At 32.3% G+C, this 27,261-nt stretch overlaps 1 protein-coding gene across 3 annotated transcripts in view; it reads right to left on the reverse strand.

The window, feature by feature from the left end:
- The window catches only part of VPS13A (vacuolar protein sorting 13 homolog A), a 236,658-nt gene that overhangs the window by 9,127 nt on the left and 200,270 nt on the right, over positions 1 to 27,261 (reverse strand). Inside the window, exons 60-69 of one of the 3 annotated variants that reach the window (XM_060154950.1) lie at positions 26,369 to 26,482; positions 25,350 to 25,495; positions 24,010 to 24,091; positions 23,056 to 23,169; positions 21,849 to 21,924; positions 21,599 to 21,762; positions 21,240 to 21,285; positions 21,004 to 21,127; positions 16,579 to 16,693; positions 216 to 301 (exon numbers count right to left, since the gene is read on the reverse strand). In XM_060154950.1, the coding sequence (XP_060010933.1) occupies positions 216 to 301; positions 16,579 to 16,693; positions 21,004 to 21,127; positions 21,240 to 21,285; positions 21,599 to 21,762; positions 21,849 to 21,924; positions 23,056 to 23,169; positions 24,010 to 24,091; positions 25,350 to 25,495; positions 26,369 to 26,482 (1,067 nt within the window). Of the gene's footprint in view, positions 1 to 215; positions 302 to 13,968; positions 14,123 to 15,844; positions 16,376 to 16,578; positions 16,694 to 21,003; positions 21,128 to 21,239; positions 21,286 to 21,598; positions 21,763 to 21,848; positions 21,925 to 23,055; positions 23,170 to 24,009; positions 24,092 to 25,349; positions 25,496 to 26,368; positions 26,483 to 27,261 lie in introns of those variants that run through there. The other 2 variants (XM_060154951.1, XM_060154952.1) reach the window with 2 other exon arrangements.

Below are 27,261 nucleotides of genomic sequence, written 5' to 3' on the forward strand. Positions count from 1 at the left end.
GCTAAAATATTTAATTTAAAATTATGTTTGTGCATGGTTATGCATTTATCTGTATGCGTACAAAGTTTTAGGCACGAGGCTTGTAGAGCAAGAGAACCATAATTAGTATGAATCAGTGTTAAATATGTGGAACAAGATGTGAATAAAAACTGCTTCACTTCATGGGTGGCTATCAGTTAACCCCTTATCAAATTATATTAGAGAAAGAAAGTTACCTTTTGGTTATCATTAACATGTCTGTTTTATTGATCATGACATGGGTAAAATATTTGTATTTTGCAAATCTTCCATTTTCCATGACCTAAAAAAAAAGGTGAGAGTGAGAAAATTGATAATATCCTATTCTAATACAAGTAATGCCTTACTGATCCTCTAAAAACCTTTCTCAAGGGGGCAAATCGTTAGCACACTTACACAGTAAACATATTGTCAGAAAGTTGAATATTCAAAAAATCACTTCTGCTTCCTTTTTAAAAGCACCTATTTGTACTGCTTTATTCAAGATTAGTCAATTGCAGCTATACCAGTGTTTAATGCTAGATTTTTAGAAGATACTGTTATTTTACAAAGTTTAAGTGGAACCTACTGAAGTTACTATTAAACCATCACATTCATTTTGTCTTGGAAAACAGATTAGTATTTGATCATACCTGTACAAAAACACATGTAAACACTAACACATATTTAAACATATGCATCACATAAATTACTATTAGCTCCCACCTTGCCTCTTCCCTGGAATTTCCATTATCTGCCTTACAAACGTGCTTTTCTTTGCTAATTTCACAATTCATTCAAAATTAAGGAGCAGACCGTTTCTGGAAAAACAGGAAACCCGAGGACCAGCATATGCAAGAGCCTTTATTTATCTTTAAGACTGCTGAAACACTATCCATGACATGATCAACAATTCTTTGTCTCAAAAAATATAAAGTTAACTACATAAGCAAAATAGGCTTTTTAAAATCTGTTCTCAATACCATTTGCTCTGAGGATGGAGTTACTCTGGCTATTTAAAATATATAGCAGGCTAGACTATTATTTTTTAAAGGCAAGCAATGTAACTGCGACTAAGATACATCAAAAATTTAGCCAAAAATGTTAGATCTCTTGAAGAAATTCCAAAAGAGAATATAAAGATTCTGGAAAATTGTGTTCCATGAGGCTATATCAAAAAACTAAAATTATGTAATTTAGAAGAAAACTAACAAGTGACTTCATAATAAGGTTGCTTTAGAAGGCTGATACAATAGACTTTTTATGGGAGACAGAAGTTAAAAAAAAAAACCCCAGCAGGATAAAACATACAAATTAACTGCATGGAAGAATTTTCTAACTTCAAAGATCCTAATATTGAGGAAAGAGTATCTTTACTATTTACTGTAGTGGGTGGGGCAATTAAACCCCAATTCCTGGAATTACAAATGAAAAAGGGACATAACCAGAGATTCAGAAGAAATTAATAAAAATTATTAACATATAAATTATGCAAATAAATTTGTAAAAGTAGGTAAAATGGGTCATGTTTTAAGAAATGATAAATTATTAACAGAAAGAAGCATCAAATATTGGAGAGGAAGAGTAGAAATTACTTTCAGATGACAGTATCTGGAAAACTCAAGTACACAAAATCCAGTAACTTTATTATATAAACAATAATCAGTTTGAAAAATGGAAGGAAAACAATCCTGCTTACAAGGGTAATAAAGATAAATATTTACACATAAGTTTAACAAATAACATGCAGAATTTGTATGTTAAAAGCTGTAACAGTCTACTGAGGGGAATAACGGAAAATTTGAAAATGGAAATCCTTATTAATGGAATATCTTATTAATATTTCCATTAAAATGGAAATATCTTATTATTTTTTTTTTTTTTGCGGTACGCGGGCCTCTCACTGTTGTGGCCTCTCCCGTTGCAGAGCACAGGCTCCGGACGCGCAGGCTCAGCGGCCATGGCTCACGGGCCCAGCCGCTCCGCGGCATGTGGGATCTTCCCAGACCGGGGCACGAACCCATGTCCCCTGCATTGGCAGGCGGACTCTCAACCACTGTGCCACCAGGGAAGCCCCATGTCTTATTCTTGAATATAAAAATTCATTATAATAAAGATGTTATTCCCCCACCCCATTTTTATACATACACACTGTGATCCCAAAATGATGTTTGTTCATTTGTTTTGGGGAGGGGGAAAAGTGATCTGACAATATTATAATGAAATTTATCTAGAAAAAAAAGTGATATTATCCAGTAAATTATGAAAAGAGAATGAGAACTACCCTAGCAGATATTAATACAATTTATAAAGTTGCAGGCGTGAAACAGTTTGATGCTAGTGGAAATTGTATACAGAATATCAATAGAAAGAATAGATTCCAGAAACTGACCAAAATGCAATAGGATTTTATAAAATCCTATATATCCAAACATAGGAATTTAAGAAATCAAGACAGCATTTCAAATTATTGGTCAAAACCATGCATTTTCAAGTAAATGGTGCTTCAAGCAACTTGCTGGCTAAAGCTAGATTCCTACTTCTCTCTCTCTTTTATTTTTTTCCTACTTCTCTCTTTACACCAAATTAATTCCACATGGATCACTGATTTAACTATACAAAATGAAACTACAGAAGTACTAGAATAAAATAACATTTTAATAATCAAAGTGAAGGGTTAAAAATAAAACACAGGGCTACCCTGGTGGTGCAGGGAACTAATGAATAGCATTAGTTAAACACTAATGAATAGCAAAACAGTAAGCAAATAAACAGAAATAAAACAAAAAATAAATTGGGAAAATATCTGTCAATACAGTGATATATAACTAATTTCATAACACACAGAATTCTAGTAATATGAATAAACCAATAGAAGAAAAATGAGTAAAATCTATAGGAAAATGTGTACAGGATATGAACAGGTAGTCTAGCAAAACACAAAATCTGACAATTAACATATGAGAAAATGTTCAATCTAACTCAAAATCAAGAAAATTCAAGTTAAATAAATGTATCCTTTGAGCCAGCAATTCCACTGCTATGATTTATCTTATGCAAAGATGTGAGAAGACATACTCATAGGAATCTTCATGGTTATATTGCGTTAAATGCAAAAAACCTAAATGTTCAGAAACAGGAGACTGTTTAATTATAGTATAGGCATACAATGGGACATTATGCATGAAAAAGAAACAATCCTGCTTACAAGGGTAATAAAAGGTAGATCTGGGACTTCCCTGGTGGCTCAGTGGTTAAGAATCCACTTGCTAATGCAAGGGACACGGGTTCTATCCCTAGTCTGGGAAGATCCCACATGCTGCAGAGCAACTAAGCCCGTGTGCCACAACTACTGAGCCTGCGCTCTAGGGCCCCCGAGCCACAGCTACTGAAGCCTGTGTGCCTACAGCCTGTGCTCCGCAACAAGAGAAGCCACAGCAACGAGAAGCCCGCGCACCGCAACGAGGAGTAGCCCCCACTCGCCGCAACTAGAGAAAGCCCGCGTGCAGCAACGAAGACCCAACATAGCCAAAAATAAATAAATAAATTTATTTTTAAAAAAAATATAGATCTGTGTGTACTGATACAGAAAGATGGGCAAGATATAACTGAAAATAAATTACTAATAATGAATTACTTACTTAATGAATAAATTACTAAGAATTTCTGGAAGTGTTGGTGGTAACACACCAAATCTGTTCACAGCATTTAACTCTGGGCTTGGGAAGGATAACGGTGGAGGTGGGGTTAGAAGTGAAGCTTTTATTTTTAACTTTACATCCTTTTGTTTCAGTTTTTTGGTACTGGAAAAGAAATTAGCTTGTAAGTATTTTCTTTTGTTCTATATGGCCAAGTTTTAAAATATAGAATACAAATGTTGATTTCCTTAAGAACATCACTACTACTAGAAGACAAGAGTCTATAAACCCCATTAATCGATTACAATCTTCAAATAACTTGAAAGCTAATGGTTCAATTCTAAGTAACTAACTTCTATTTCAATATTATGTTAAGTCTGGGTATTGCAGTTGAGTCTGCCTTTCATCACTTTCCACTTTTCAGACCCAATCTAATCCGTACATTTAAGAAATTAAACCACTTTTAATAGTCACAATAGCATCTGATATAAATAAAAGCTAAAAAAAAGTAACTCATGCAGTGCTTTCTGGAGTTCATCAAAAACCTTAAATGCAACACTTGAAACATGAATGGTCAATCTTTAAATAAACACATCAAAGATAACTCAATATACAGCAAAATTTTGCTAGTCAGTCTCCATTAAAACATGCGACTATGGAATAAGAACAGCATTAATGAGAAGAAGCTACAACTTCGAACTAAATCCTATAGAAGGATGGGAGAGAATGTGATAGCTTATCAGCCATCATCTTCCATCATGCTGTAAAGAATCTACAAATGTCATGCCTTTGGTCACAATTTCCTGCCAAATTATTTGACTCTGTAAATTCACTACATATGAAGCTTTATACTTTTCAAAACATCATTTGTAGTATTTTGAAAACCTGGAATTTTAGACCTCAAGGAATATTATTGTTCATCCAAACTAATCTCTTCCTTTTACACATGAAGAAATCGAGGATCATTTAAGTGTCTTTCCCATCTAATCTTCACAACAACCTTGTGTTATTAGATTAAGATTACATTTAAGTGACTTGCTTGGGGTCATATTGTCAGTTGCAAAACTGGGCTCAAAAAAGTGGTTTCTTCACTTCTAATTCCAGTGCTTTTCACTACACCATGATAGTATCAGTCACACGTTTCCATGGTACCTCAAAAATGTCTTCAACATCCCTGGATGCTGCTGAGGAAGGCTGCTAAAGCTGCTCAGGCTGGCTTAACTTTTTTAGGTTAACAGTGTTCAAATAGTGTAATATTAATCCCTTATCTTCCTTCACCCCAATCAGATACTAGGTATGAATGTTTCTACTAAAATAATTTGGGATACCCTTTAAAATAAATGAAGAATTAGCAAAACCAGGGCTAAGAATCACATGTAGGCTTTGCATCAAGACCAAAGTTAGGCAGAAAAATCAATGACTTTGCCTGAAGTATCAAGTACAATAGCCAGTACTATAGACATGTTAGCCTCACTTACATGCTACAGTGTTAAAGGAAAAGCATTTTTTGCCTTATTCATTAAAAAAATATATGAATTATCCATCATCATTTAAGAACTTTAAGAAATAAACAGAGAAGCACAAAGGAAACTACATTTGTTATATATAATTGTCAGAACCTACAGGTAACAAAATGTATGGTTATTGATAAGGGTCCCTTTTGCATTAGAAAAGTTGAGTATGTAAGCCTTAGTTTACTAGATATAAATAAATCCAAACCAAATTGATTATACGTTAGAAACACACAAAAAGTAGGAACTGGAAAGACAGTTGTGTCAGCATTATTCTCTAATAATATCCGTATTTCCTGCCAGTTAAGTCCCAGTACTTTAGAAAAAGAACATACCTAACAACTATAGTAATACAGAAAACACTGCTAACACTTTCCAACCATCTAAATGCTATGAATTAGCACAGTTCTATAACAAACACATTTCTGAAAAAACAAAGCAAAATATGAAAAGATAGATATGAACAAATCACTAACATGGAAGACTTTAAATCCCAAACAATATAAGGTGCTAATATTCATTGCAAATATATTTAAGAAAATTGGGTAAAGATAAGAATACAGTTAAGCAAAAAACAAAAACAAAATCTGATCAATATCTGTTTCTTTTGGAAGATGAGTTTCATAGAGGTGTATATATATAGATATATATATATTTTTTAAGATAGCAGCATGAGTGATAAAAGGAAAATGAAATTCATCTAGATGAAAAAGATAAAGAACAAAATGCTATCGAGCAAGAAAATCTACTGGATAATGAATAAATGGTTCTATAGATTGGCTAATTTGAATAGTTTGGAGACAATGGGGAAAGATGAAAAGTTTATCAACAGATTATACTAAAAAATTAAGTGTACTTTTAAAAATGACAAAATTCAGGGAGGTAAACAAAACAAAATGGTAAATGCTGCCATTTCTCAATTATTTAAGAGGTAAATAAATAAATGACTTGTAATCTTCTCTTTACAGAAAAATGTAGTCAGTAAGTATAACTTCCTTAGGGTAATATGATTAAGGCTTAGGGATAGAAAAGGTTTTATCAATTTACTTTAAATACAACAGATCTGAGAGCTATAGCCAGGAAAAACAAGGTATTCAACTAAGCTTCATGGGCAAATATAGAAATTCATTACCTGAAAGCTCAATGATTTCATATATATAGCAGAATAAATATAAACACAAGTGAAGAATTGGTATTTAGCTTATTATGTGAGGCAAATTGGTTTTTTTTAAAAAAATTGAATCTCATTGACTGTGTCATCAAATCTGAAGAGGAATAAGGCTTTGTTTAATTCCCCCCATACCTTTGTCTCCTTCCATGCAAATAAGCTATTTTGACAGTCAGCTTACACAGGACAGCTGAGCATAACACTGTGACATAAAATCAAATAAAAGAAATTATTATCTTAAGAGATGTGAATTGTCACCAACTGGTTCAACTAAAACAGTCTGGAGAAAGGACAGAATTATGCTCATGACATAATTATGTGCACTGACAACAGCAGACCATTAATTAACGTACCTAATACATTCTACAAGAAGAGCCAGAGAAACTGGTCAGAAACACTGTAAGTGAATAGTTACAAAAGTCTCTCTAATGCATTTCCAGCAGCACCTCTATTGAACATTTACTGACCCATGATACTATATAAACTTGAAAAGAATAACATTTCTTTCAAAATACTGAAATAATTCAGAGCAGTCCAAATCACTGAGGTTTTATTGTTTCTATCGCTTACCAATTAATGTGTGGAAACCGTCACAACATTCTAACTATTCTATTAACCTTAAAAGAAAAAAAAAAGGCAAAATTTAATGATGGCTTTTATTTTGGCAAAGAGGAGACAAATGAGGAATATAGAATAATGATGACCAGAACCAGCATACACTGGTTATTATTCATCTGGAATAATGAAAATATATTAAGTTCCTATTAGACACTGTACTAATAATCACATATATTACCTGGCTTTTTAATCCTAGCAACACCATCAAGGTACTATTATCTTGGTATTATATACCAAAGTACTGTTAGTACTACAATTATCTTCATTTTATAGTCTGGAATATGAGATCAGACTAGAATAAAAGACTATAAAGCTAGTAAAAGGAAAAGGCTAGTACTGAATTCAGGTTTACATGGTTCCAGAATCCAGGCCCTGAGCCATACGGTATTACTGCACCCCAGGTATCTTTACTGTCAAAATGAGTTAGCATAGAGGAGATACATATATTCCACTAGATGAAGTGGGATCCCATTTTAACAGCTCATTGGAATATGGATTCAGATAGTTCACAAGCTGTGTCACATCTCCTGTAATACTTCCATTTCATATAATACCCAGGGATAATTATCTCTTTGGAAGGTAGTAAGACTAATAAACAACTAACTCAGACTCAAAGTGCACAAAATGTCTAAATGTACATTTCTCCATACTGCTTCCTGTAAGATTCTTTAGCGGTAAATTTTCACTGATATACAGTTCATCAGAATCATCACCAGATAGGATATCAGTTTCATTTGAATTTACAACTAAAGACTCTTAACTGGCAAAAAACTATACATGGTGTTTCCTTTTATAGATGACATTAAATTTTGTTTTTAGATGAATGAAAGCAGCCTCCAATCTAATTTTCTATGAAGATGAACTGTTTCATTTGGCAAGACAACAGCTTTTCTCTCATAGGATATTTGGCTAATAAAGAAGACTTTTCATAATTTATAATAAAGTCTTCTAACAATATTATTGTTAGAGCACACACTAAAATAAAATATGAATCAACTTTACTAAGCTCAAGTTATGTTGAGAACCTATGTGCTGTTGAAAGTAACCAAAGGACATTGTAAGGTAGGGCTCTCATGTATCAGTAGAGAAGTCATGGGTTGAATCCCAGGTTACAATTTAGCACCTTTAGCTAAATAAAGCCTAAAGACCTTTTAAACTAAAACTTACTGCAGAATTTTAGCTCTATTTGCACATCCTCGGTAAGCAGAAAGACTCAAGTTGAACCTATCTGAGCTTAACATTTTTACTTCTTTTAAATGTGCTACATTTTCTACTTTAATATTTATCCTTCCATAATATATTTATAAATTTATGGGATGAAATGATGACAAACTTTTGAAAAAGATTTAATAATCAAATTAGTCTCATTTCAGTTACTGGATTAAAAAATAATTTAAAAATTCATTGTACACTTTTTTGACAAAGAGAAAACTGGAACCTCCCCTAAGTGGGACCATCACCTCCAGAAAAAGATACAATTTCAAAGTCTTATTCACACAGTTATTTTTATGTAATTCTGGAAGGTTCTAAGTGGGGTGAGTTAGTCCACTGGTCCAAAATAAAGTTAGTGGGACTTACTACTAAATGTTCAAAAGTATATGCTTTCAAAAATGATGTGCCAAAGACTCTCCAAGAGAGTTCTATTAAGCTAATAAATGAGGTATGAGAATTGTATCCAAGTTGGACAGGTAATCTTTTCATGGCATCTGCTATCTGAGATGCTAACTCTAATTTGCTTTGATAACAGAATTTGGCTCTCTTCAGTTTTCTCATCCCATTCAGAAGTATGCTTCTGGAGAGGAAGAGTTAAAAATGAAGAGTGAAATCCAATAGTCCTTTATCTCATAGTTCTTGTCCACTTACTCAAAATTTCAGATGAAGCCAGGAAGAATGTTCAGCACTACTCTGGTGATCTGACTGCCTATGATAAGCCCGTTTTTTCCCCAAATCAGTTGTAATTCTCTTCCGGAAGTAAAGGGAAAGACCACATCAGCTGAAGGTAGTTATCTTCCAATTGCTATTAAGGCAGTGTTTGAAGCTAATTATAAACATTTGTAATTTCTGAAAGAAAAGAAATATACAACAAACGAAAACAGCGTCCCTTCTACAACTTATATAATGGCATCTATGATATCTTTGTAAGACATGTAAGAGATTCAAAGAAAACACAGATAAAATTTTTAGATGTCTGAAATGGCTGAAAAATACTACCCCCATGGGACAACCCAGCTGTCAATATCTGTACACAATGAAAAACACAAAGATTATACATACATGTACATACACAAATGAATTTTGAGAAGATTTATTTAAGGGGTAAATTTTTTTTAAAAAAGGCAGAGTCAAAAGGTAAAAATATGTTCAATCAAAAAGAAAAAGCTTCTACATCAACTATAAAAACATAGAGGGCTTCCCTGGTGGCACAGTGGTTCAGAATCTGCCTGCCAATGCAGGGGACACGGATTCAAGCCCTGGTCTGGGAAGATCCCACATGCCGCGGAACAACTGGGCCCGTGAGCCACAATTACTGAGCCTGCGCATCTGGAGCCTGTGCTCCTCAACAACGGAGGCCGCGATAGTGAGAGGCCTGCGCACCGCGATGAAGAGTGGCCCCCGCTTGCCACAACTAGAGAAAGCCCATGCACAGAAACAAAGACCCAACACAGCCATAAATAAATAAATAAATACATTAAAAAAAAAAACAAAACAAAACATAGAAAGGTCCTGCTGGTGATAATGTATTCCATAAGTAAAGACCAGGTTTCCCACACTGGGGACCGAATGGGTCACATTTTTACTCTTTAGAAGTTAATAGTAATTCTATTTATAAAAATTTACAATAATAAAAAATATATAACAAATTTATATATTTGAATCATAATTACATGAATAAAAATTAAAAAATGAAATACACCATAATAAATGGTGGGGAGACAGGGTAAGTTTTTTCCTTTCTATTCCTATTTTTCTTTACTGAGCATATATTACTTTAACAATGTAGAAAATAATCTACTTTAATTTTTGAAAAATTTCACATCTTTTGTAAAATACTAAAACTGTAGATTGAGAATCAATGTTAGTCCAGTGATTCGCAAGAGAGATTTACCTTTTTCCATGGAGTGCGAGTCTCTAAATTTTTTAGTTCAAAGAAACTCCAAGCTTTACTGAATACATTCAAAAAATCTTTGTAGACATAATATAGTTAACAAGCTATTCATAGATAATAATTTACAGTATAAAAACATAGCATTCCCGATTAAGAATTATATATACTATCCTGATTATCTGTTTATAAAAACACAATGACTATATTTTGAATGCTCAAATAATTAAGGATCTCTAAGAAATAGCATAATGCAAATTTAGTAGATATCTTTGTTACCATTTCACTGCATAGGATATGTATATGCAATAAAGATGGTTACATTAAAAACCAATTTTATAAAATTATTAAATGTTTATTTTAAAGCTGATATTTGGAGGTACACTATTCCTATATACATATTGGTTGATATGAAATAATTGTTAAATAAATTTATCACACTGATTGAGAGATAATTACAGACATGAAAATAGGTCTACCACATTAAAACAAACCAAGCCATAAAGTCCTACATATGACCATCATAAATTATTCTAATTAGCTCCCTAACACGGTCTGCGTTATTTGAAATCATGTGTTTCATTCTTCTTTGATTCAGGCCTTTCTGTAAGGTTTTGTATATAGTATGGCTTGTACTCACTGCACTTCATAAACTTGAATATTCATCTACTGAAATTAAAGATTACATTAACAATCTAAACATTTTTAATTGATCTCCATTTATTTCAAAGGTGTAGGATAATAAATAAAACTGACATTCTCTTTACATAACCATCATAATTATTATTTGACTTAAATGAATGATTTGTGTATCTTATTTAGACCCTATAGGACCTATAATATTTTGGACTACTACAATAAATTACAAATATGCAAGGAAACCTATAAAAGAAAAAACTGTGGCTTGAAGATACAGTAGAAAAGTACTCAGTAACAGTTGGATTGTTGTTTCTGGTCCTCCTCCCATCACTATAGGAAAAGTATAATGCAAAATTTCACCATGGGACTTAAATCAGACAAACTACTATAGTAGCTGTCCCAGCAGTCATCATTCTATAGTGTATATGACCCTGGGACGAAAAATACAGCAGCACATACTTCATGTTGAACTTTGATGTCCTACTCACAGATCTAACTCCATCTGTTAATTTTCATAACATGACCTTAAAGTCAACACTCAACACTACATCAATGATATGTGTTTTGAATAATTTCAAAAGGTAAAATTTATAAAATTCTGATTATTTTAAAAATAGAAGCAAATTGAAATTTATTCCAACTTCCTTTTCAGTAAGGAATATTGAAAGTCAGTAATATTACTCTGGATTTACTTTGTTATATCTATACCAATGTGAGCATCAATTAATTTCATTTATAGGCTCTTAAAAACAGATTATTTATCCATGATGATAGGTGTTCACAATTTTAGGATTTTTATAAACTCTTCTTCTTGCCAGTTTTCACTATGTTATTCAAGTGTCAAGTAGACACAAAGGAAAATAGAGAATGAGTGATTATTCCCTTAGAAAAGAAGACAGAAGAACTCTCCATCCCTTTATCCCTTTTTCTATACATAGGCAATGACCACATAGAAATTTGGAATATAAATAAAGTTAAAGGTTATGGAAAGGTGTGGTATTACATAGTCAATCTTTCAAACTCAGCTTTCTCACTATTAGATGGATACTCCCATTTTTAAAGTTCTAATTAATTACAGGGCCACTAATAAACAAACAAAAGAACGGTTCATCTCATTTAAAGTCCCAAAATTGAACTAATTTTCTATATATTTGATGAGGAATAAGAAGATATTTTTGTCCAAGTCCTATTTCTCCATCAAGAAAACATAGAGCAATCCTCAGGCTTAAATTTTTCTCAAATAAAATTAACATAATAAATACATTTTTTAAACTGAAAAAATAATTAATACCTGTCAGCAGAGAAGCTTGAAAAGATTATTTCACTGGGGCAGGAAAACAGAAACAGAAAGAACAAGGCCAATTATACTGTTAAAAGAATGTATGCCACTTTTAAGGGCTAAAAACTTAAGGATGAATCCCTAAGGCCACATGAACAAAGTTTACTAGTTACTAGAATATTATTTTAAATCTTGTTTACTGTTTAAGAGATTTTAAATAAATGTAATTCTACCTCCAATTTTCTTTTCATTAAAATGGTAAGGCACTGCTAAAATATCCAGAACTTTTCCCAGATAAATTCATAAGGACCTTTGTGAAATCTGTACAGACACTGTACAGTGTCACAGACCAACCACAGGAAACTCAGTAAATTTCTTGCAAACAAGCAGTTAGCATTTTCTCCTTTAGAAAGGCCGCATGCTTAGCATAGTTGGAATCAAGAAGTCAATGAAATTACCAAACCCTTCCTTCCTCAGGCATACACAATACATAACAATAGACTATGTTCTTTCCAGCTTCCAGTAGAAGCAGCAGACTTTGCTTGATTTTGACCAAGGGTGAGAGAGCACTGGATGCAAGACGAAGACAAATTAAATTGTCTCTGATACCAGCAGTGACTATTTTAATGGTCACTGTTTTAATTTATTTACCTTACTCCAAAAAGATAAGAATACTATATTTTGATGAAAACAGTAATTAAATTCTTTGACATTCACATATTTCTTAGTCCTAGCATACACAACCTGGATTTCTACTTAATTTGAATCAATGCTGCTAGGCAGGTAGAAATTTCAAGAGCAAAATTTTTTAGCTTCTTTTTTTGTAAGCTCAATACTAAAAATCTGAAATGGTCATTTTCTAAGAAATAATGATTTATAGAGATAAAATCTTAATAAACCTAAGAATTAGAAGAGACTCAAGTCATTGGCTGAATAAATTAAACCAAAAGCTGAACAATTAAGGCAATTATCTACTACAGTCTAATATAAGCTCATTATAAGCAAAATGCTTAACATAAATTAAGGTAAATGTTCCTTTGTTGATCCAAATGCAGAGCAGTCATAAGGGTTTAAACATCATACTATTAACAGTCATTAACTTTTTCGAGTTTTTTTTTTTAAGTACATCTGATATACTAGAAAAATAGAACAAAAAGTTTCATCTAAGTTTGAAATTTAAAAAAAAGCCTTCAGTATGCAAAACATAAAACAGATTTGCTTATACATCTTTCAGAAACATAGATAACATTTTCCCAATATTATCTAGAAGAAATACATATAATTATGCTTACTATAACAATTCTTCTGTCCTGAATTCATAACATTTTATAATAAGGATATAGCACATGGATATGTAAGCTAATAAGTAAATATAATGATTGTAAAACCAACTTTGTTCACTGTTTCAGAAAATGTATACATAATAAAATGAAATAAAAGAACCAAAGAACATTTTTCTTCATTCTCAGACTATAAATTATTTCACTATCTAACCTTTATGACAAATCATGAATGTTTCTTATAATAGTAGTTCAACCTATATGATTTTGGAATAGAACAACAAATTCGTATTGCTTCAAGTTATATAAGTTTGTTATTATTAGAAGAAATTTGACGAAGATGCTTTTAAAATACTAAATAAATATAAAATATTGACTGGCTATTACTATTCTTTTTCTTTCTTTTTTTTTTTAACTCAATTACATTATATTACAGCCCAGAAAATTTACAGAGAACATTAAAAACAGCATTTTGCTAACAAATAAACAGATACTTTAAAATGAAACTAGTGAACGTTAAAAAAAAAAATTGTCTAACTTTAAATCTTAAAGACAAACTGTTATTACAAAGCTATAAAACACATAAATGCTATAATATATGGTATGCCCTACTTTGGCTATAAAATACATTTTTCCGTGCTTAAATAATGCATACATTTTTGTTTTTGAAAATACATAGAAAAACATTTTAAAAGGAAAACGTACTTTTAACTCCATATGGGCATTATGGTAGTAGTCATACAAAACATGTTAATGAAACATTCCAAATAAAATGACAAAGAACATATGAATTTGAACATTTCAGATCTGACTAATCATCGTCATCATCATTATCATCATCACTACTTCTACTGTGAGTCATAATCCACTCCCTGTAGACCTGAATTTTCTGTAAGCATGGTAAAGAAAAAAAGAAGCACAAATGTTAGTTAAGTATGGCAAATTGCTTGGAAAACACGTAAAATTATGAAATGTTCAAGAAGTCAATAATTTTGAAGAAGACTTCAGCTCTAAGTGTGGCAGTAATTATGGATATAATTTCTTAACCTAATAAGACTTAACTAAACTCCACTGGTTGGTACACTTAATGTATAGCATAGCTTGATGATACCAGTAAATTATTTTGTGACTATGTTAGAATTATTCTATTTCTCTAGTAGGTAGCTTTAATGGACTACTAGGAAGCACTATAATTATGTGCCACTTTCTAGATAGAAAGGTACACAATAAGAGAGTGTATCTCATATTTAATTATCATATATAGGCATATATAATTTAGTGAACACAGAGCACCCTTTTTAGAAAATTAGAAAACAAAAGGACGAACATTTGAAAGTATTAAATGTTTTCTAAGGGCATTATTATTAAATCAGATTAAATCTAGGCAGATGAGATTTGAAATACTGTTTATATGTCATCTACTTCTTTGCCACAGCACTGGTATTTGTATATTTCAAAGTGTTTGCTAATAGTAAAGTTTTGATTCAAAAAAAGCACCATTACCACTAAAGCAACAACCCAATTCTTACACCTGTAAGAGAGTAATGCCAAACACAAACATCCTAAGGCATCTGGTGAATTCCTATAGGTATTCCGACTAATACTGTGTTTAATACTCCTGCTGAAAAATAAGTAATGGCTGACAAGGATTGTGAGATTTTAGTCATTTAAACAGCTCTTTTAGCAATTAATTCTACAACTGGCCTAATGAAAATAATAGGCATGTTTAAAAATACAGTCAATAGTCATGATCTTAAATCCCAAACTTCAGAGCTTTAGAAAACAATCAATGGAAAAAAGTATAGAACAAATTTACTTGTTACTGAAATCAAATTATCAGCTGTGAAAAACTTGGTATGTCATGGCTTTCTTATCATCTGTTCTCTAATAATGAGGATGTATGTCTAAACTCTCCTCACTACTCATCCTTACTTCCTACTAAGTTTATAAAACAGTTTCTCAAGAAATAGTTTTGTGAAAGGTGATTTGATAACTATTCAGTTTAGTAAAATGAATTAGTAATATGTTAACTGTGTTCTAATAGGGGAAGGCACGTGCTGAGTAGATATGTATGTATAACTATAGGTGACTTCTGCAATATTTTCAAAGAATGATATACTGTCATTGTAGAGTTTGTCAACCTGCCATTTAAAACACAATCTCTCAGTAGATTGCCAGTTCTATCCCAATATGCAATTATTCTGATGCTTTAAAAACATTTTAAACACAATGTAAAACCACTTAACTAAATATCACACATTAACACAATACTTGTAGTTTATGGAAGTACATTTAATGCAGAATTATATACTGTGAACGTAAAGATATCAAGTACTAGCAATACTTTCAAGTCTGTACTATGAGTATTTTCAAATATGTACAATTTATTATTACTATGAGTATTTTCAAGCCTCCTTGTTTTCAATTAAATGATTTAATTTAGTATTTCACAACTAAACAACAGAAACGACTTTAAATTGGTATATCGTATTGTGTATGTTATCTGCAGCATAATCCAGATTTTAAAAGTCTAACTTTCAAAGTAGAAGTTATATAAACAGATAAAATATTCTATCTTCAAACTGACTATTGTTCTAAAAGCTAATTTTCCTTACTAAAAGATGTTGGTTTTCGTGTAAATTGCTTATCAATTCCACAGGGTTTTAAATAGACCACACAAGCATAAAGCAGGAAGACGGTCATGGCCATTTGAGCATCTTCGAAAGAAAAGCAGGAGAACCCAAGAATTCACAATAGCAGTGGTCATGATTTTTTTTTCCTTATGCATACCTAACTGGACATGAGGATTATATCTGGAATAAAAGCTGTTAGTGGTTTGAAGGAAGCACCCTAAATAGAAATGGTCTAACCGGGTAGATAAGTACCATCAACTGTGAGGGCACATAAGGCACAATGGCTTTCGACTAATCTAGTAAATCCAGTACAGAACTTAGAGTACCCTATAAAAAGGTCAGATTTGCTAAAAATCCTATACAAAAAGTTACCAATATAAAAGCTTTTCTTTGCATTCAAAACACTGAAACAGCTGTACGTAGTTGCTAAATTTTAAGACTAAAATTTACTGTTGGCTTTCACTTGCAAAGTCATGCATTAACTATTTTCATATCAAACTTTTTGATGCCTGTAAAAAAGAAAAAAAAATTCTTACAGTAAATAAATGTACATTTAAAACCTAAGTAAATGTAAGAAACTTTAAATGGAATTAAGCAAAACATATAAAAGCCCAAATAATCTAATACATATTTAAAGCATTATATAGCTACTTTAAATAAAAAGCTGACTTGACTATATTAATCTTAATTCATAAGATATTTCTTCACCCACCTGTAACATTTGATTTCCAGTACCATCCCTCAACCTGTAAGGTCTGATAACTCCATCTTCATTAAAGAACCTAGGGGGTCGCAGACTCTCCACTTCATTAGAAGTCTCTGTAGCTCTAGAGGGAAAACATATAACTTGATTTTTAAAATTACTCAAAAACTCCTAAGTATATTTTAAAATGAAACTACTAAAAAAAGATCTTCTTTTGGATAAAATGAGACTATTACATCACTTCTCTTTTTTAAATTTTGTCTTTTGACACAAATAATAAGTTCTCTAGACAAATGTAGAACTGTAAAGAAGTGTGATTATAGATTCTCTTGGATTTTCTTTGTAGACAATAATCAGAGAATCAGCATATGAGTACTGCTTTTTCTTTTCTGGTTTAAGACTTTTAATTTCTTTTGCTTTTCCTATTTCCTATTATATTGCATTATTAGCTCCTCCAGCACAATGAGAAATACATGAGGGGATTGCAAGCATCCTTCTCTCATTCTCAACTTTAAAGGTAAAGCTTCTAAGAGTTATTCATGAAGTACAGATATCAGCAACTTTTTTTTTTTTAAAGGCACTGCTTGTTAAGCCAAGGAAATTCATTTCTACTCTTAGTTTGCTAACTTTTTTTTTGTCATTGTTATTGAAAATCTTGAATGAAAAATGAATTTTAAATACGGAATTTTCCCCTGGTCATTGCTGTGATCCTGTGGTTTATCTCCTTCAAACTATTAATGCTTTAAGTTACATTACATGGTTTTCTAATGTTCACATACCCTCACATTCCTTCTAAGGCTTGATATGTACTGTTTGAAACACATATACACATTGCTGAATTTGGTTAATATTTTATTTAACATTTTTTGACTGTATGGACCTACATGAGAAAGACTCATTTATTGTTCATTCATTCATTCAACAAACATTCACATATTCAACAAATATTAAGAGCTTACCATGTAATGTATCCATATGTATAGACACATACATATGGATCAATTTCCAATTAAAAGCAGAAATTGGCAGAATGTATAAAAAAATGTGATCCAACTATATGCTGTCCAAAAGAGGCTCATTTTAGAGTCAAAGACACAGATAAGTTGAAAGTAAAAGGATGGAAAAAGATATACCATGTAAATAATAACCAAAAGAGAGCTGGAATGGCTATACTAAAATCAGAAAAAAATGAGACTTAAAAAAAAATTCCTATTAGACACAAAGAAGGACATTTAATTTCTTTAATGGATTTTTATTGGAGTATAGTTGATTTACAATGTTGTTTTAGTTTCAGGTGTACAGCAAAGTCAATCAGTTATACATATACATATATCCATTCTTTTTTAGATTCCTTTCCCATACAGGCCATTAGAGTATTGAGTAGAGTTCCCTGTGCTATACGTTAGGTCCTTATTATTATCTATTTTATATATAATAGTGTATATACATTAATCCAAATCTCCCAATTTATTCCTCCCCCACCTTGCCCCTTGGCAACTGTAAGTTTGATTTCTACATCTATAACTCTATTTCTGTTTTGTAGCTAAGTTCATTTGTACCATTTTTTTAGATTCCATATATAAGCACTATCATATTTGTCTTTCTCTGTCTGACTTACTTCACTCAGTATGACAGTCTCTAGGTCCATCCATGTTGCTGCAAACGGCACTATTTCTTCTATGGCTAAGTGATATTCCTTTGTATATATGTACCACATCTTCTTCATGCATTCATCTGTCGATGGACATTTAGATTGCTTCCATGTCCTGGCTGTTGTAAATAGTGATGCAATGAACACTGGGGTGCATATATCTTTTCAAATTATGGTTTTCTACAGATAAATGCCCAGGAGTGGGATTGCTGGATCATATGGCAGCTCTATTCTTAGTTTTTTTAAGGAACCTCCATACTGTTCTCCATAGTGGTTATACTAATTTACATTCCCACCAACAGTGTTAGAGGGTTCCCTTTTCTCCACACCCTCTCTGGCATTTACTGTTTGTAGACTTTTTTTTTTTGTGGTATGCGGGCCTCTCACTGTCGTGGCCTCTCCCGTTGCAGAGCACAGGCTCTGGACGCGCAGGCTCAGTGGCCATGGCTCACGGGCCCAGCCACTCCGTGGCATGTGGGATCTTCCCGGACTGGGGCACGAACCCGTGTCCCCTGCTTCGGCAAGCGGACTCTCAACCAATGTGCCACCAGGGAAGCCCTGTTTGTACACTTTTTGATGATGGCCATTCTGACTGGTGTGAGGTGATACCTCATTGTAGTTTCGATTTGCATTTCTCTAATAATTAGTGATGCTGAGAATCTTTTCATGTGTTTTTTAGCCATCTGTATGTCTTCATCGGAGAAATGTCTATTTAGGTCTTCTGCCCATTTTTTGATTGTGTTGTTTGTTTTTTTGATACTGAGCTGCATGACCTGTTTGTATATTTTGGAAGTTAATCCCTTGTCGGTTGGTTCATTTGCAAATATTTTCTCCCATTCTGAGGGTTGTCTTTTTGTTTATCGTTTCTTTTGCTGTGCAAAAGCTTTTAAGCTTAATTATTTTTGTTTTTATTTTAATTTTCATTACTCTAGGAGGTGGATCGAAAAAGATCTTGCTGAGATTTATGTCAAAGAGTGTTCTGCCTATGTTTTCCTCTAAGAGTTTTATAGTATCTGGCCTTACATTTAGGTCTTTAATCCATTTTGAGTTTACTTTTGTGTATGGTGTTAGGGAGTGTTCTAATTTCATTCGTTTACCTGTAGCTGTCCAGTTTTCCCAGCACCACTGACTGAAGAGACTGTCTTTTCTCCATTGTATATTCTTGCCTCCTTTGTCATAGATTGGGTGACCATAGGTGCATGGGTTTATCTCTGGACTTTCTATACTGTTCCATCGATCTATATTTCTGTTTTTGAGCCAGTACCATACTGTTTTGATTACCGTAGCTGTGTAGTATAGACTGAACTCAGGGAGCCGGATTGCTCCAGCTCCTTTTTTCTTGCTCAGGATTGCTTTGGCTACTTGTGATCTTTTGTGTTCCCATACAAATTGTAAAATATTTTGTTCTAATTCTGGGGAAAATGCCATTAGTAATTTGATAGGGATTGCACTGAATCTGTAGATTGCCTTGGGTAGTACAGTCATTTTGACAATATTGATTCTTCCAGTCCAAGAACATGGTATATCTTTCCATCTGTGTCATCTTTGATTTCTTTCATCGGTGTCATGTAGCTTTCACAGTACAGGTCGTTTGCCTCCTTAGGTAGGTTTATTCCTAGGTATTTTATTCTTTTTGATGTGTTGGCAAATGGGATAGTTTCCTTGATTTATCTTTCTGATCTTTCATTGTTAGTGTATAGGAATGCAAGAGATTTCTGTGTATTAACTTTGTATCCTGCAACTTTAACCAATTCACTGATGAGCTCTAGTAGTTTTCTGATAGCAGCTTTCGGATTTTCTATGTATAGTATCATGTCATCTGCAAACAGTGACTGTTTTACTTCTTCTTTTCCAGTTTGATTTTTTATTTCCTTTTCTTGTCTGATTGTCATCGTGAATTCCCTATGAGTTATTGACTTTTGAACTTCTCTGATGATTATGACTCAATAATTATATTTGTGAAACTAAAGTTACAGGTAGAAAACACTGTACCCTTTTTCCCAACCTTAACTCTAAACTAAAACTGGAAACACCCCATTATGGGCATAGTATGAAATACTGACTTAAAAGGAGCAACTAATTTAATGACAATACTTATTGCAATAGAGCAGAAAGCCAGGGAAAGTACAAAGGAAAAAAGTCAGGGAGATATCCACCCACCAATTTTCTAAGTTAGGTTTCTAAGTTAAATTCATTAGTATGAATTTAATCAATTGTTTTATGTGTTACAAACTTCTAGAATAGAGGTAACAATAACACAACTACTAAATTTTAGTCTTATGCTAAATTTAATTTGGAGGAAAAGAGAACATGTTTAAAATTATTTGCACAAGTGAAGAGAAATAGAGGGAAAGGATATAATAGTTTCATAACAAAATAAGACCATAAAGGAAGGGGTGAACACAAGCTGAGTTTGAACCGGGAATGTAAAATGCCATTCTTTATTTCTCAAAAAAGGAGACAGAATATTATATTTGCTAATTTTGTAACTGATGTATAGCATTACATTCTTGTAATGTATTGCAATCAAGGAAAGTGAAAAGCTTAACTTGCCAAACCTTCCCTGCCAAGGCTGCTGGGAATGAATGACAAATGAAGTAGAACTCTATGAAGCTGAAATGATGCAATACCAACAATTTAAGAAGTATCAAAAGCAATTAGGAAGATCATATGCAACTTGCCATTATTGCAGGTTCATAATTAAGTGCCTCAAGCCAAAGAGATTTATCTCATTTCTCTTGGTTTAAGCATTTTACTCATATTTTACATCAAAGAGAATTTACCTTTTTATTCCCTGAAATGTACTGCTAGCCATGTCTATGATGCCTCCAGTTGGCCTTGTCACTGCTCCAACTAAACCTTTCCCAAAACCTTTAAAGAAACCAGCCGCTCCTTCTTTTTGAGCTCCTGGATAGAAAAAAGACAGAGTTTTAGACAATTGGATTAGGAACGAAAATGGAATCAGTTTATGAAAGCCTTGGTAGTAATATATATCACCCAAAGGAATCACTATACTTGCCTTTGATCGGTTTTGTAACAATTCCTGTTATGCCACTTACAAAACCCTAGAGGAAAAGCACAATTGAAAATTTACAATACTTTGACATGATACCTTGAAGAACCAAGTCTGGCTTACAAAAGAAATGCAAAGATCTGCTTTCTAGATACCATAAGAATTAACATATTTCCTAAGTATTTTATTTAAACAGAATATTTCTCGAGGCTACTGACATATTTTTTATTATGTCACAACCCATTGCTCCACCAACATCCAAATAATATTTGAGTGAATGAAAGTTTTATGTCTATTTCCTTACTCACAGATCATGGCTTTAAAAGATATTCCTAAAATGTTCACAACCATGGGAAATTTCTTACAGAAACTAATCCTTTTCCTCCACGAGTGATGCCTTCTCTAAGACCAGCTGGTTGCTTGTTCATGGCTTCTCTTCTCTTCTGTTGGTAGTCTTCATCCATAGTCATAGCTGCTACCCCTTTAGCCATAGCACTGGTGATTTTGGAGGCAGCACCAGCTAATCCACCTAGCAAAATTGTAATACTTTTAGTAAAACAAAACATATCATTATTTTCTAGCATAATCATTCTTGGTAGGCATTCTGTTTCTTACCAACAGCTCCACCAACTAGTGCTTTCAGTCCCAGTGCCATTCCTTCCACAAACTCTTCAGGACCCTGGATGGCTCCCTAAAGGGTCAAAAAAGAATAACAATAAATAAAGTTATGCTTACGTTTAAAGGTAAATTTTTTTTGGTATATACAAGAAGAGTAGTAGTGACAAAAAGAATAAAGATGTCCCAGAGAAAGTGATATCAGAAGAAAACTTCACATTAACATAATTCTCAGATATTTCATGGCATTCAAAGTATAAAAGATAAAATGTTAGAAGTTGATCCAAACTTAGAAAGGAATATGACTATTCACCAAAGTGTACAAAAGATGCTTACTCGGAGTATATGTTATATTATGAGAAGGTAACCACAAACTACTCTATATAATATTTTTAAAAAGAAATAAAAACACTTTAATTCTTAATATTTCTAATATTTTAGATTATAGTGTACAAAATAAATACTAGTTTTACTTTATTTTTCATTATCTTCTATGTTTAAAAGTGAAAGTAGGAGAGTTTTGAATGTTTTGACAGAAATTTCTAAGGGACAGAGAACAATCATAATTTTTGCCATTGATTAATAAGATTGTTTCACACAGTGTCAGTTTGCATGGTTATTTTTACTGTCCCACACCACTGTGCAAAGCAAGACTGTGTGTCCATGGGAATCTTCCTTCTACTATAGTACAAATTTTATCCATCTTTAATATTCCAACAGAACACTTAAAATTTGGTATTTCTTAGTAAAGTCTTAAGTTTAAATTCTGAAGGAAAAGGTAAATATTTCTCAAAAGACTTCTCAAAAACCTCTTACCATTGTTTGCTTCAAAATAACGTCCTTTTGTTGTGTTTCCAAAAATCCATTCACAAGTACAACTCAAGTTAACTGGGGTGATTATTATTATCATTTTTAATTGAAGTACAGTTGATTTACAATGTTGTTTTAGTTACTGGTGTATAGTAAAGTGATTCAGTTATACATATATATACACAAGTGTGTGTATATATATGTATATATATACTTTTCATATTCTTTTCCATTATGGTTTATTACAGGATATTGAATATAGTTCCCTGTGCTATACAGTAGGGACCTTGTTGTTTATCTATTTTACATATGGTAATTTGTGTCTGCTAATGGGATGCACTATTTATTCAAAAGTATTAGTGTGATATATTGCACAACACAAGATTAACTATTTTACCTGGTAAGGCTCATAAAAAAATGCTTCTACACCTTCAGAAAATTCTCTAATCAAGCCAAAGGGATTTCCCAAAACATCAAGTCCAAGAATGAGTACATACATCTGCTTAATGGCCTAAAAATGAAATAGAAACATTAGTCAAATCAGATTATCAGATTTAATATTTTTTTTCCTTATATTCAGTAAACACATCCAGTTTTTTTTCAGGCTAACACCCTCACCACCAATTTCAGCCTAAACCATATCACCGTATTCATCAGTAGTCTTAGTTTTAAAAAGCAATTTGGTGTTAGAGTACGAGAAATAATATGACCTATTTACATAAAGTTTTAGAATATTCAAAATACTTTTACAACTATGTGTGACAGTTATTATTACTGCCACCATTTTATAGACTAGAGAAACATACAGGTCAAATGATGCCCGGAGCCATGGTGGGTAAACAGCAAAACTGCGATCCAAACCCAGACCTCTTAAGTCATGCTCAGTGATCTGTCCACCATACAACTATCTCAATGCTCTATAAATTATACCACAAAATACAGGAGTCTTCAGAGGTGGACAAAAATCCACTAAAATAATATATCTAATTGACTAAACAACTTAATTACACTAAAAATGCCCTGTGTTCATCAGTTACTTACTGATAAATAGTTTCCCTTGACCTATTTTTTTAAGTAAGTGAGCTGAATTACTTAGCTGATTATTATTTAAAGATTTACATCTAGTCCACACTGATCCAGGAAAGATTTCTGTCAAAGGCTAAAAGTAGAAAGGCAAAAAACTGAAATGGTGGTTGGGCTCAACTTCTTTCTACAATCCTGAGGGAAAAAACCATGTTTTAAAATTTTGAAACGGCTATTCCCTTCCTGGCCAAATCATTATACCTCTATAGACACATATGCCTTCACCATTTTATCACTTTGTCCCTCTGTAAAATAATCTCAGACAAACCTGTTTTGAATAGTGTCTTATTACTTCAGACTGTAGTTCAGATGTTGTATGGAACTGATAGTTGAGTTCAAAAAATGCAAGCCTGAAAAAAAAAACACAAAAAAATGTATAAATATATAGAGAAAAGGAGATTATGTTTTTAATATTAATGAATGGTTTTATTTTCTTTAGAATTTTTCTCCAAAAAAATTCCTTTTAGTACATTTTCCCATACCAGTCAGGAAATCCACTCCTATATACATCTCTGCATATTCTGGTCAAAGAACCCTCTTAAGAATCTGATAAAAGCTATGGATCTTATCTTCAGAAAAGCCATCAATATACACATATTTTCACAGAATTCAGGCATTTTAGAGACCTTGGGTCCCACTCCTGGACATGAACTATATTTCTCAATTCTGTCCTATCATGGCCCACACAGAAAATGCCTGACACACTGAGATAAATGGAAGAGGCTGCTCAAGAATGGCCAGGGTTCAGCTGCTGCAGGTCCTGCCTGATCAGCTGACAGCTGAAGAATCACCATCAGTTTATTTATAACCTATTCACAGCATATACCTGGAACCACTAATTGGGAAGTTCTATGCTAAGGATAGGACAGCAGCAAGATTAGAAATCTCATCCTATTTCTGATGTCTTCAAACTTGTGTTTTTAAATTTGACTGTTTCCTAACGTTTATCTAGATTTACAGTTATGTCTTACTAGACTCACTGATTCTTACTACTGTTCTTAATAATAGCTCTAGGTGCTATCTGCAAAGGTCATGCTCATCTAAAGTCTCCACTCAGACTCTCTGTCTCTTTGGTCAGATACTCTAATAGCTTACATTATGACTCACATTAAATTCTTGACTGTAACATTTAAACTGATCCCTTCACTTCTGCTATCATGGCATTCATTTTCTTCTAGTCACATATGCTTTGAAGAGTCTTGATCCCATAGGCCTTAAAGCAACATCTTTTAAGCACCACACATCACATCTTTGGGTATACACAGCTTCTTAGGAATCCTTCCCTAGGCTAAAAAGGCCTTATATAACACACAAACTTGCATGACCTCTGTCCCTCTTTCTTAAGGAAATTATTTAATAATTATTCTGTTATTTAATAGTTAAGGGTTACCAGGCAATATGTTTCTTAAATTATATTCCATTTAACAGCAAAAAACCATATTCAACCTATGATCTGCAATGTACATTACATACTTTTTCACTTATAAAATTTTAATGTATATATAAAATGGACTTTTCATCAAATTTATACATTTTTTATTATAATTTTTTATTAAAAATTATACAATTTTTTTTCATCAAATTTATACATTTGAATATTAAACATACTTAAAAACTACATCTTGTACATCTGTAAGAGTGGCACCAATACTCTTCAGCAAAAGATTTAAAGAATGAACTGCTACCAGTCCTTCAGGTTGTTCTGAATCTTTAGCTTCTTCACCACCTGAACTCAGTGAAACACTTAAATGCAACTAAAGAGATAAAGAAAGAAATATTTAAAGCACTTTCTTCATAATGACAGTTTTAACTCTTAAAATTCAATATCATCTTAAATTCACTATACCATAAATAAGATTTCAAAGTTACCTAGATTATATCAAAATTAATAACTGGAATGTTAAAAGAATTTAAAATGTAAACAGCCCTTTAAAAAATTTAAATTCAACCATGTAATGTATGATATTTAGTTCAATCCAATTCTTTTGGTAAACCTAGGAAAATATTAATCTTCATATTTTTTTAATAACATTAACAATCTAGAAGTTGAAATTGTTGAAAATTAACTCAAATATCTCCAAAAGTGAACGTTTCAACTATTAGAATTAAGTTAGTGTGGTAAAGCTAGTTAAAAAGCACTTTTGTATTATATGTATTATATATAGTATAAGTAGTTATACAGTAATTTTCTTCAAGTATTATGTAAGTTAACTCATAGAAATTTTATGTTAAGAACTTACTTTTAGTTCCATTCAATCTTCAATTTTAGTTACTTTATAAATTATTTTCAAACTTATACTAATATCATACACAAAAGTTTGAAAATTGTCACAACACCTTAATAGATAGCAAGTTAACATAATGTTAGGTCAAGATGTAAACATATAAACATACTGTAGGTGGTTCCACTATTATTTCCACATGATAAAAAATTATTATAAGAATAAATAATAAAAATTTAAAAGTATCATTCCTTTGTTATTTACTTATATTTGTAATTGTGAAGTTATAGAACTTATATACTATTAAGAATATAATTTAAATGTTGTATTCCCCCAAACAGATCAAATCAATCTGCTATTACCAAGATTATCAAGGACAATAAAAATGACTTATTTTTCCCCTACCTTGATAGGAGATATATGAAAGTATTCATAGAGACTGACTTGTGATGAATCTCCTAATGAAACTGTTTTATATTCTTCTTGGAAAGCTTCTGTATCTTTATGAAAAAGCTCAACCTATAAAGGAACATAAAATATTAAAAACATAAGGGATATTTCTGTATAAGTATTAAGCTAATAGCTCACACGCTGCAGAATACTTCCCCATAATATCCAGATTCAACATTGCTCATGATTGGGAACCTACTGCCTTAGAAGGGAAACTAACATCTCTACTGTTAGGAAAGTTCAGTCACTCACAAACTGATAAGCATATCTTCTATGTTTCCATCCAATACATTAAAAGACACTAAGGTTTTCTTCACGTGACCATAGATTTTATTCCAAAAGGCCACTAATCCAATCCATCAACACTTTCTTAGGAATAATACAATCGTACTTGCAGCTTTTTGATAAATGCATTACTGACATCTACAGAGGTCACTAATATAAATCAAAAAAGGGAAGGCACTGAAAGTAATTTTTCATGAAGTGATTAGTGCTTTCATTCTTGATAATCAACACTATTTCTTTTGCGAATGCTCACAAATCTAGTACTTCTGTGTGTTGAGAAACGGCCCAACATTCACATTTTAACTGATTAACAAAAACTTCAAAATGATAACCTTATTAAAAGTATATTTAGAAATTCACTTCTGGGATAATGGTGTAAGGAGATCTTTAGCTCTCCAGTGAAACTGGTAAAATTTATTTAAAAAGACGAACTTTTAAGGCCTCTATACCTAAGGGTATAGCCAAATAAAACATCTATTCAAGAAAATCTATAAAAATTTGGTAGGAAAAGTGACTCTGTGGTATTTGAAAAAGGACCATTCTCTCAGTTCCCCCCCCCCCAA

This window comes from Lagenorhynchus albirostris, chromosome 7, assembly GCF_949774975.1.
Source record: "Lagenorhynchus albirostris chromosome 7, mLagAlb1.1, whole genome shotgun sequence".
In the NCBI taxonomy this organism is placed as follows: domain Eukaryota; kingdom Metazoa; phylum Chordata; class Mammalia; order Artiodactyla; family Delphinidae; genus Lagenorhynchus; species Lagenorhynchus albirostris.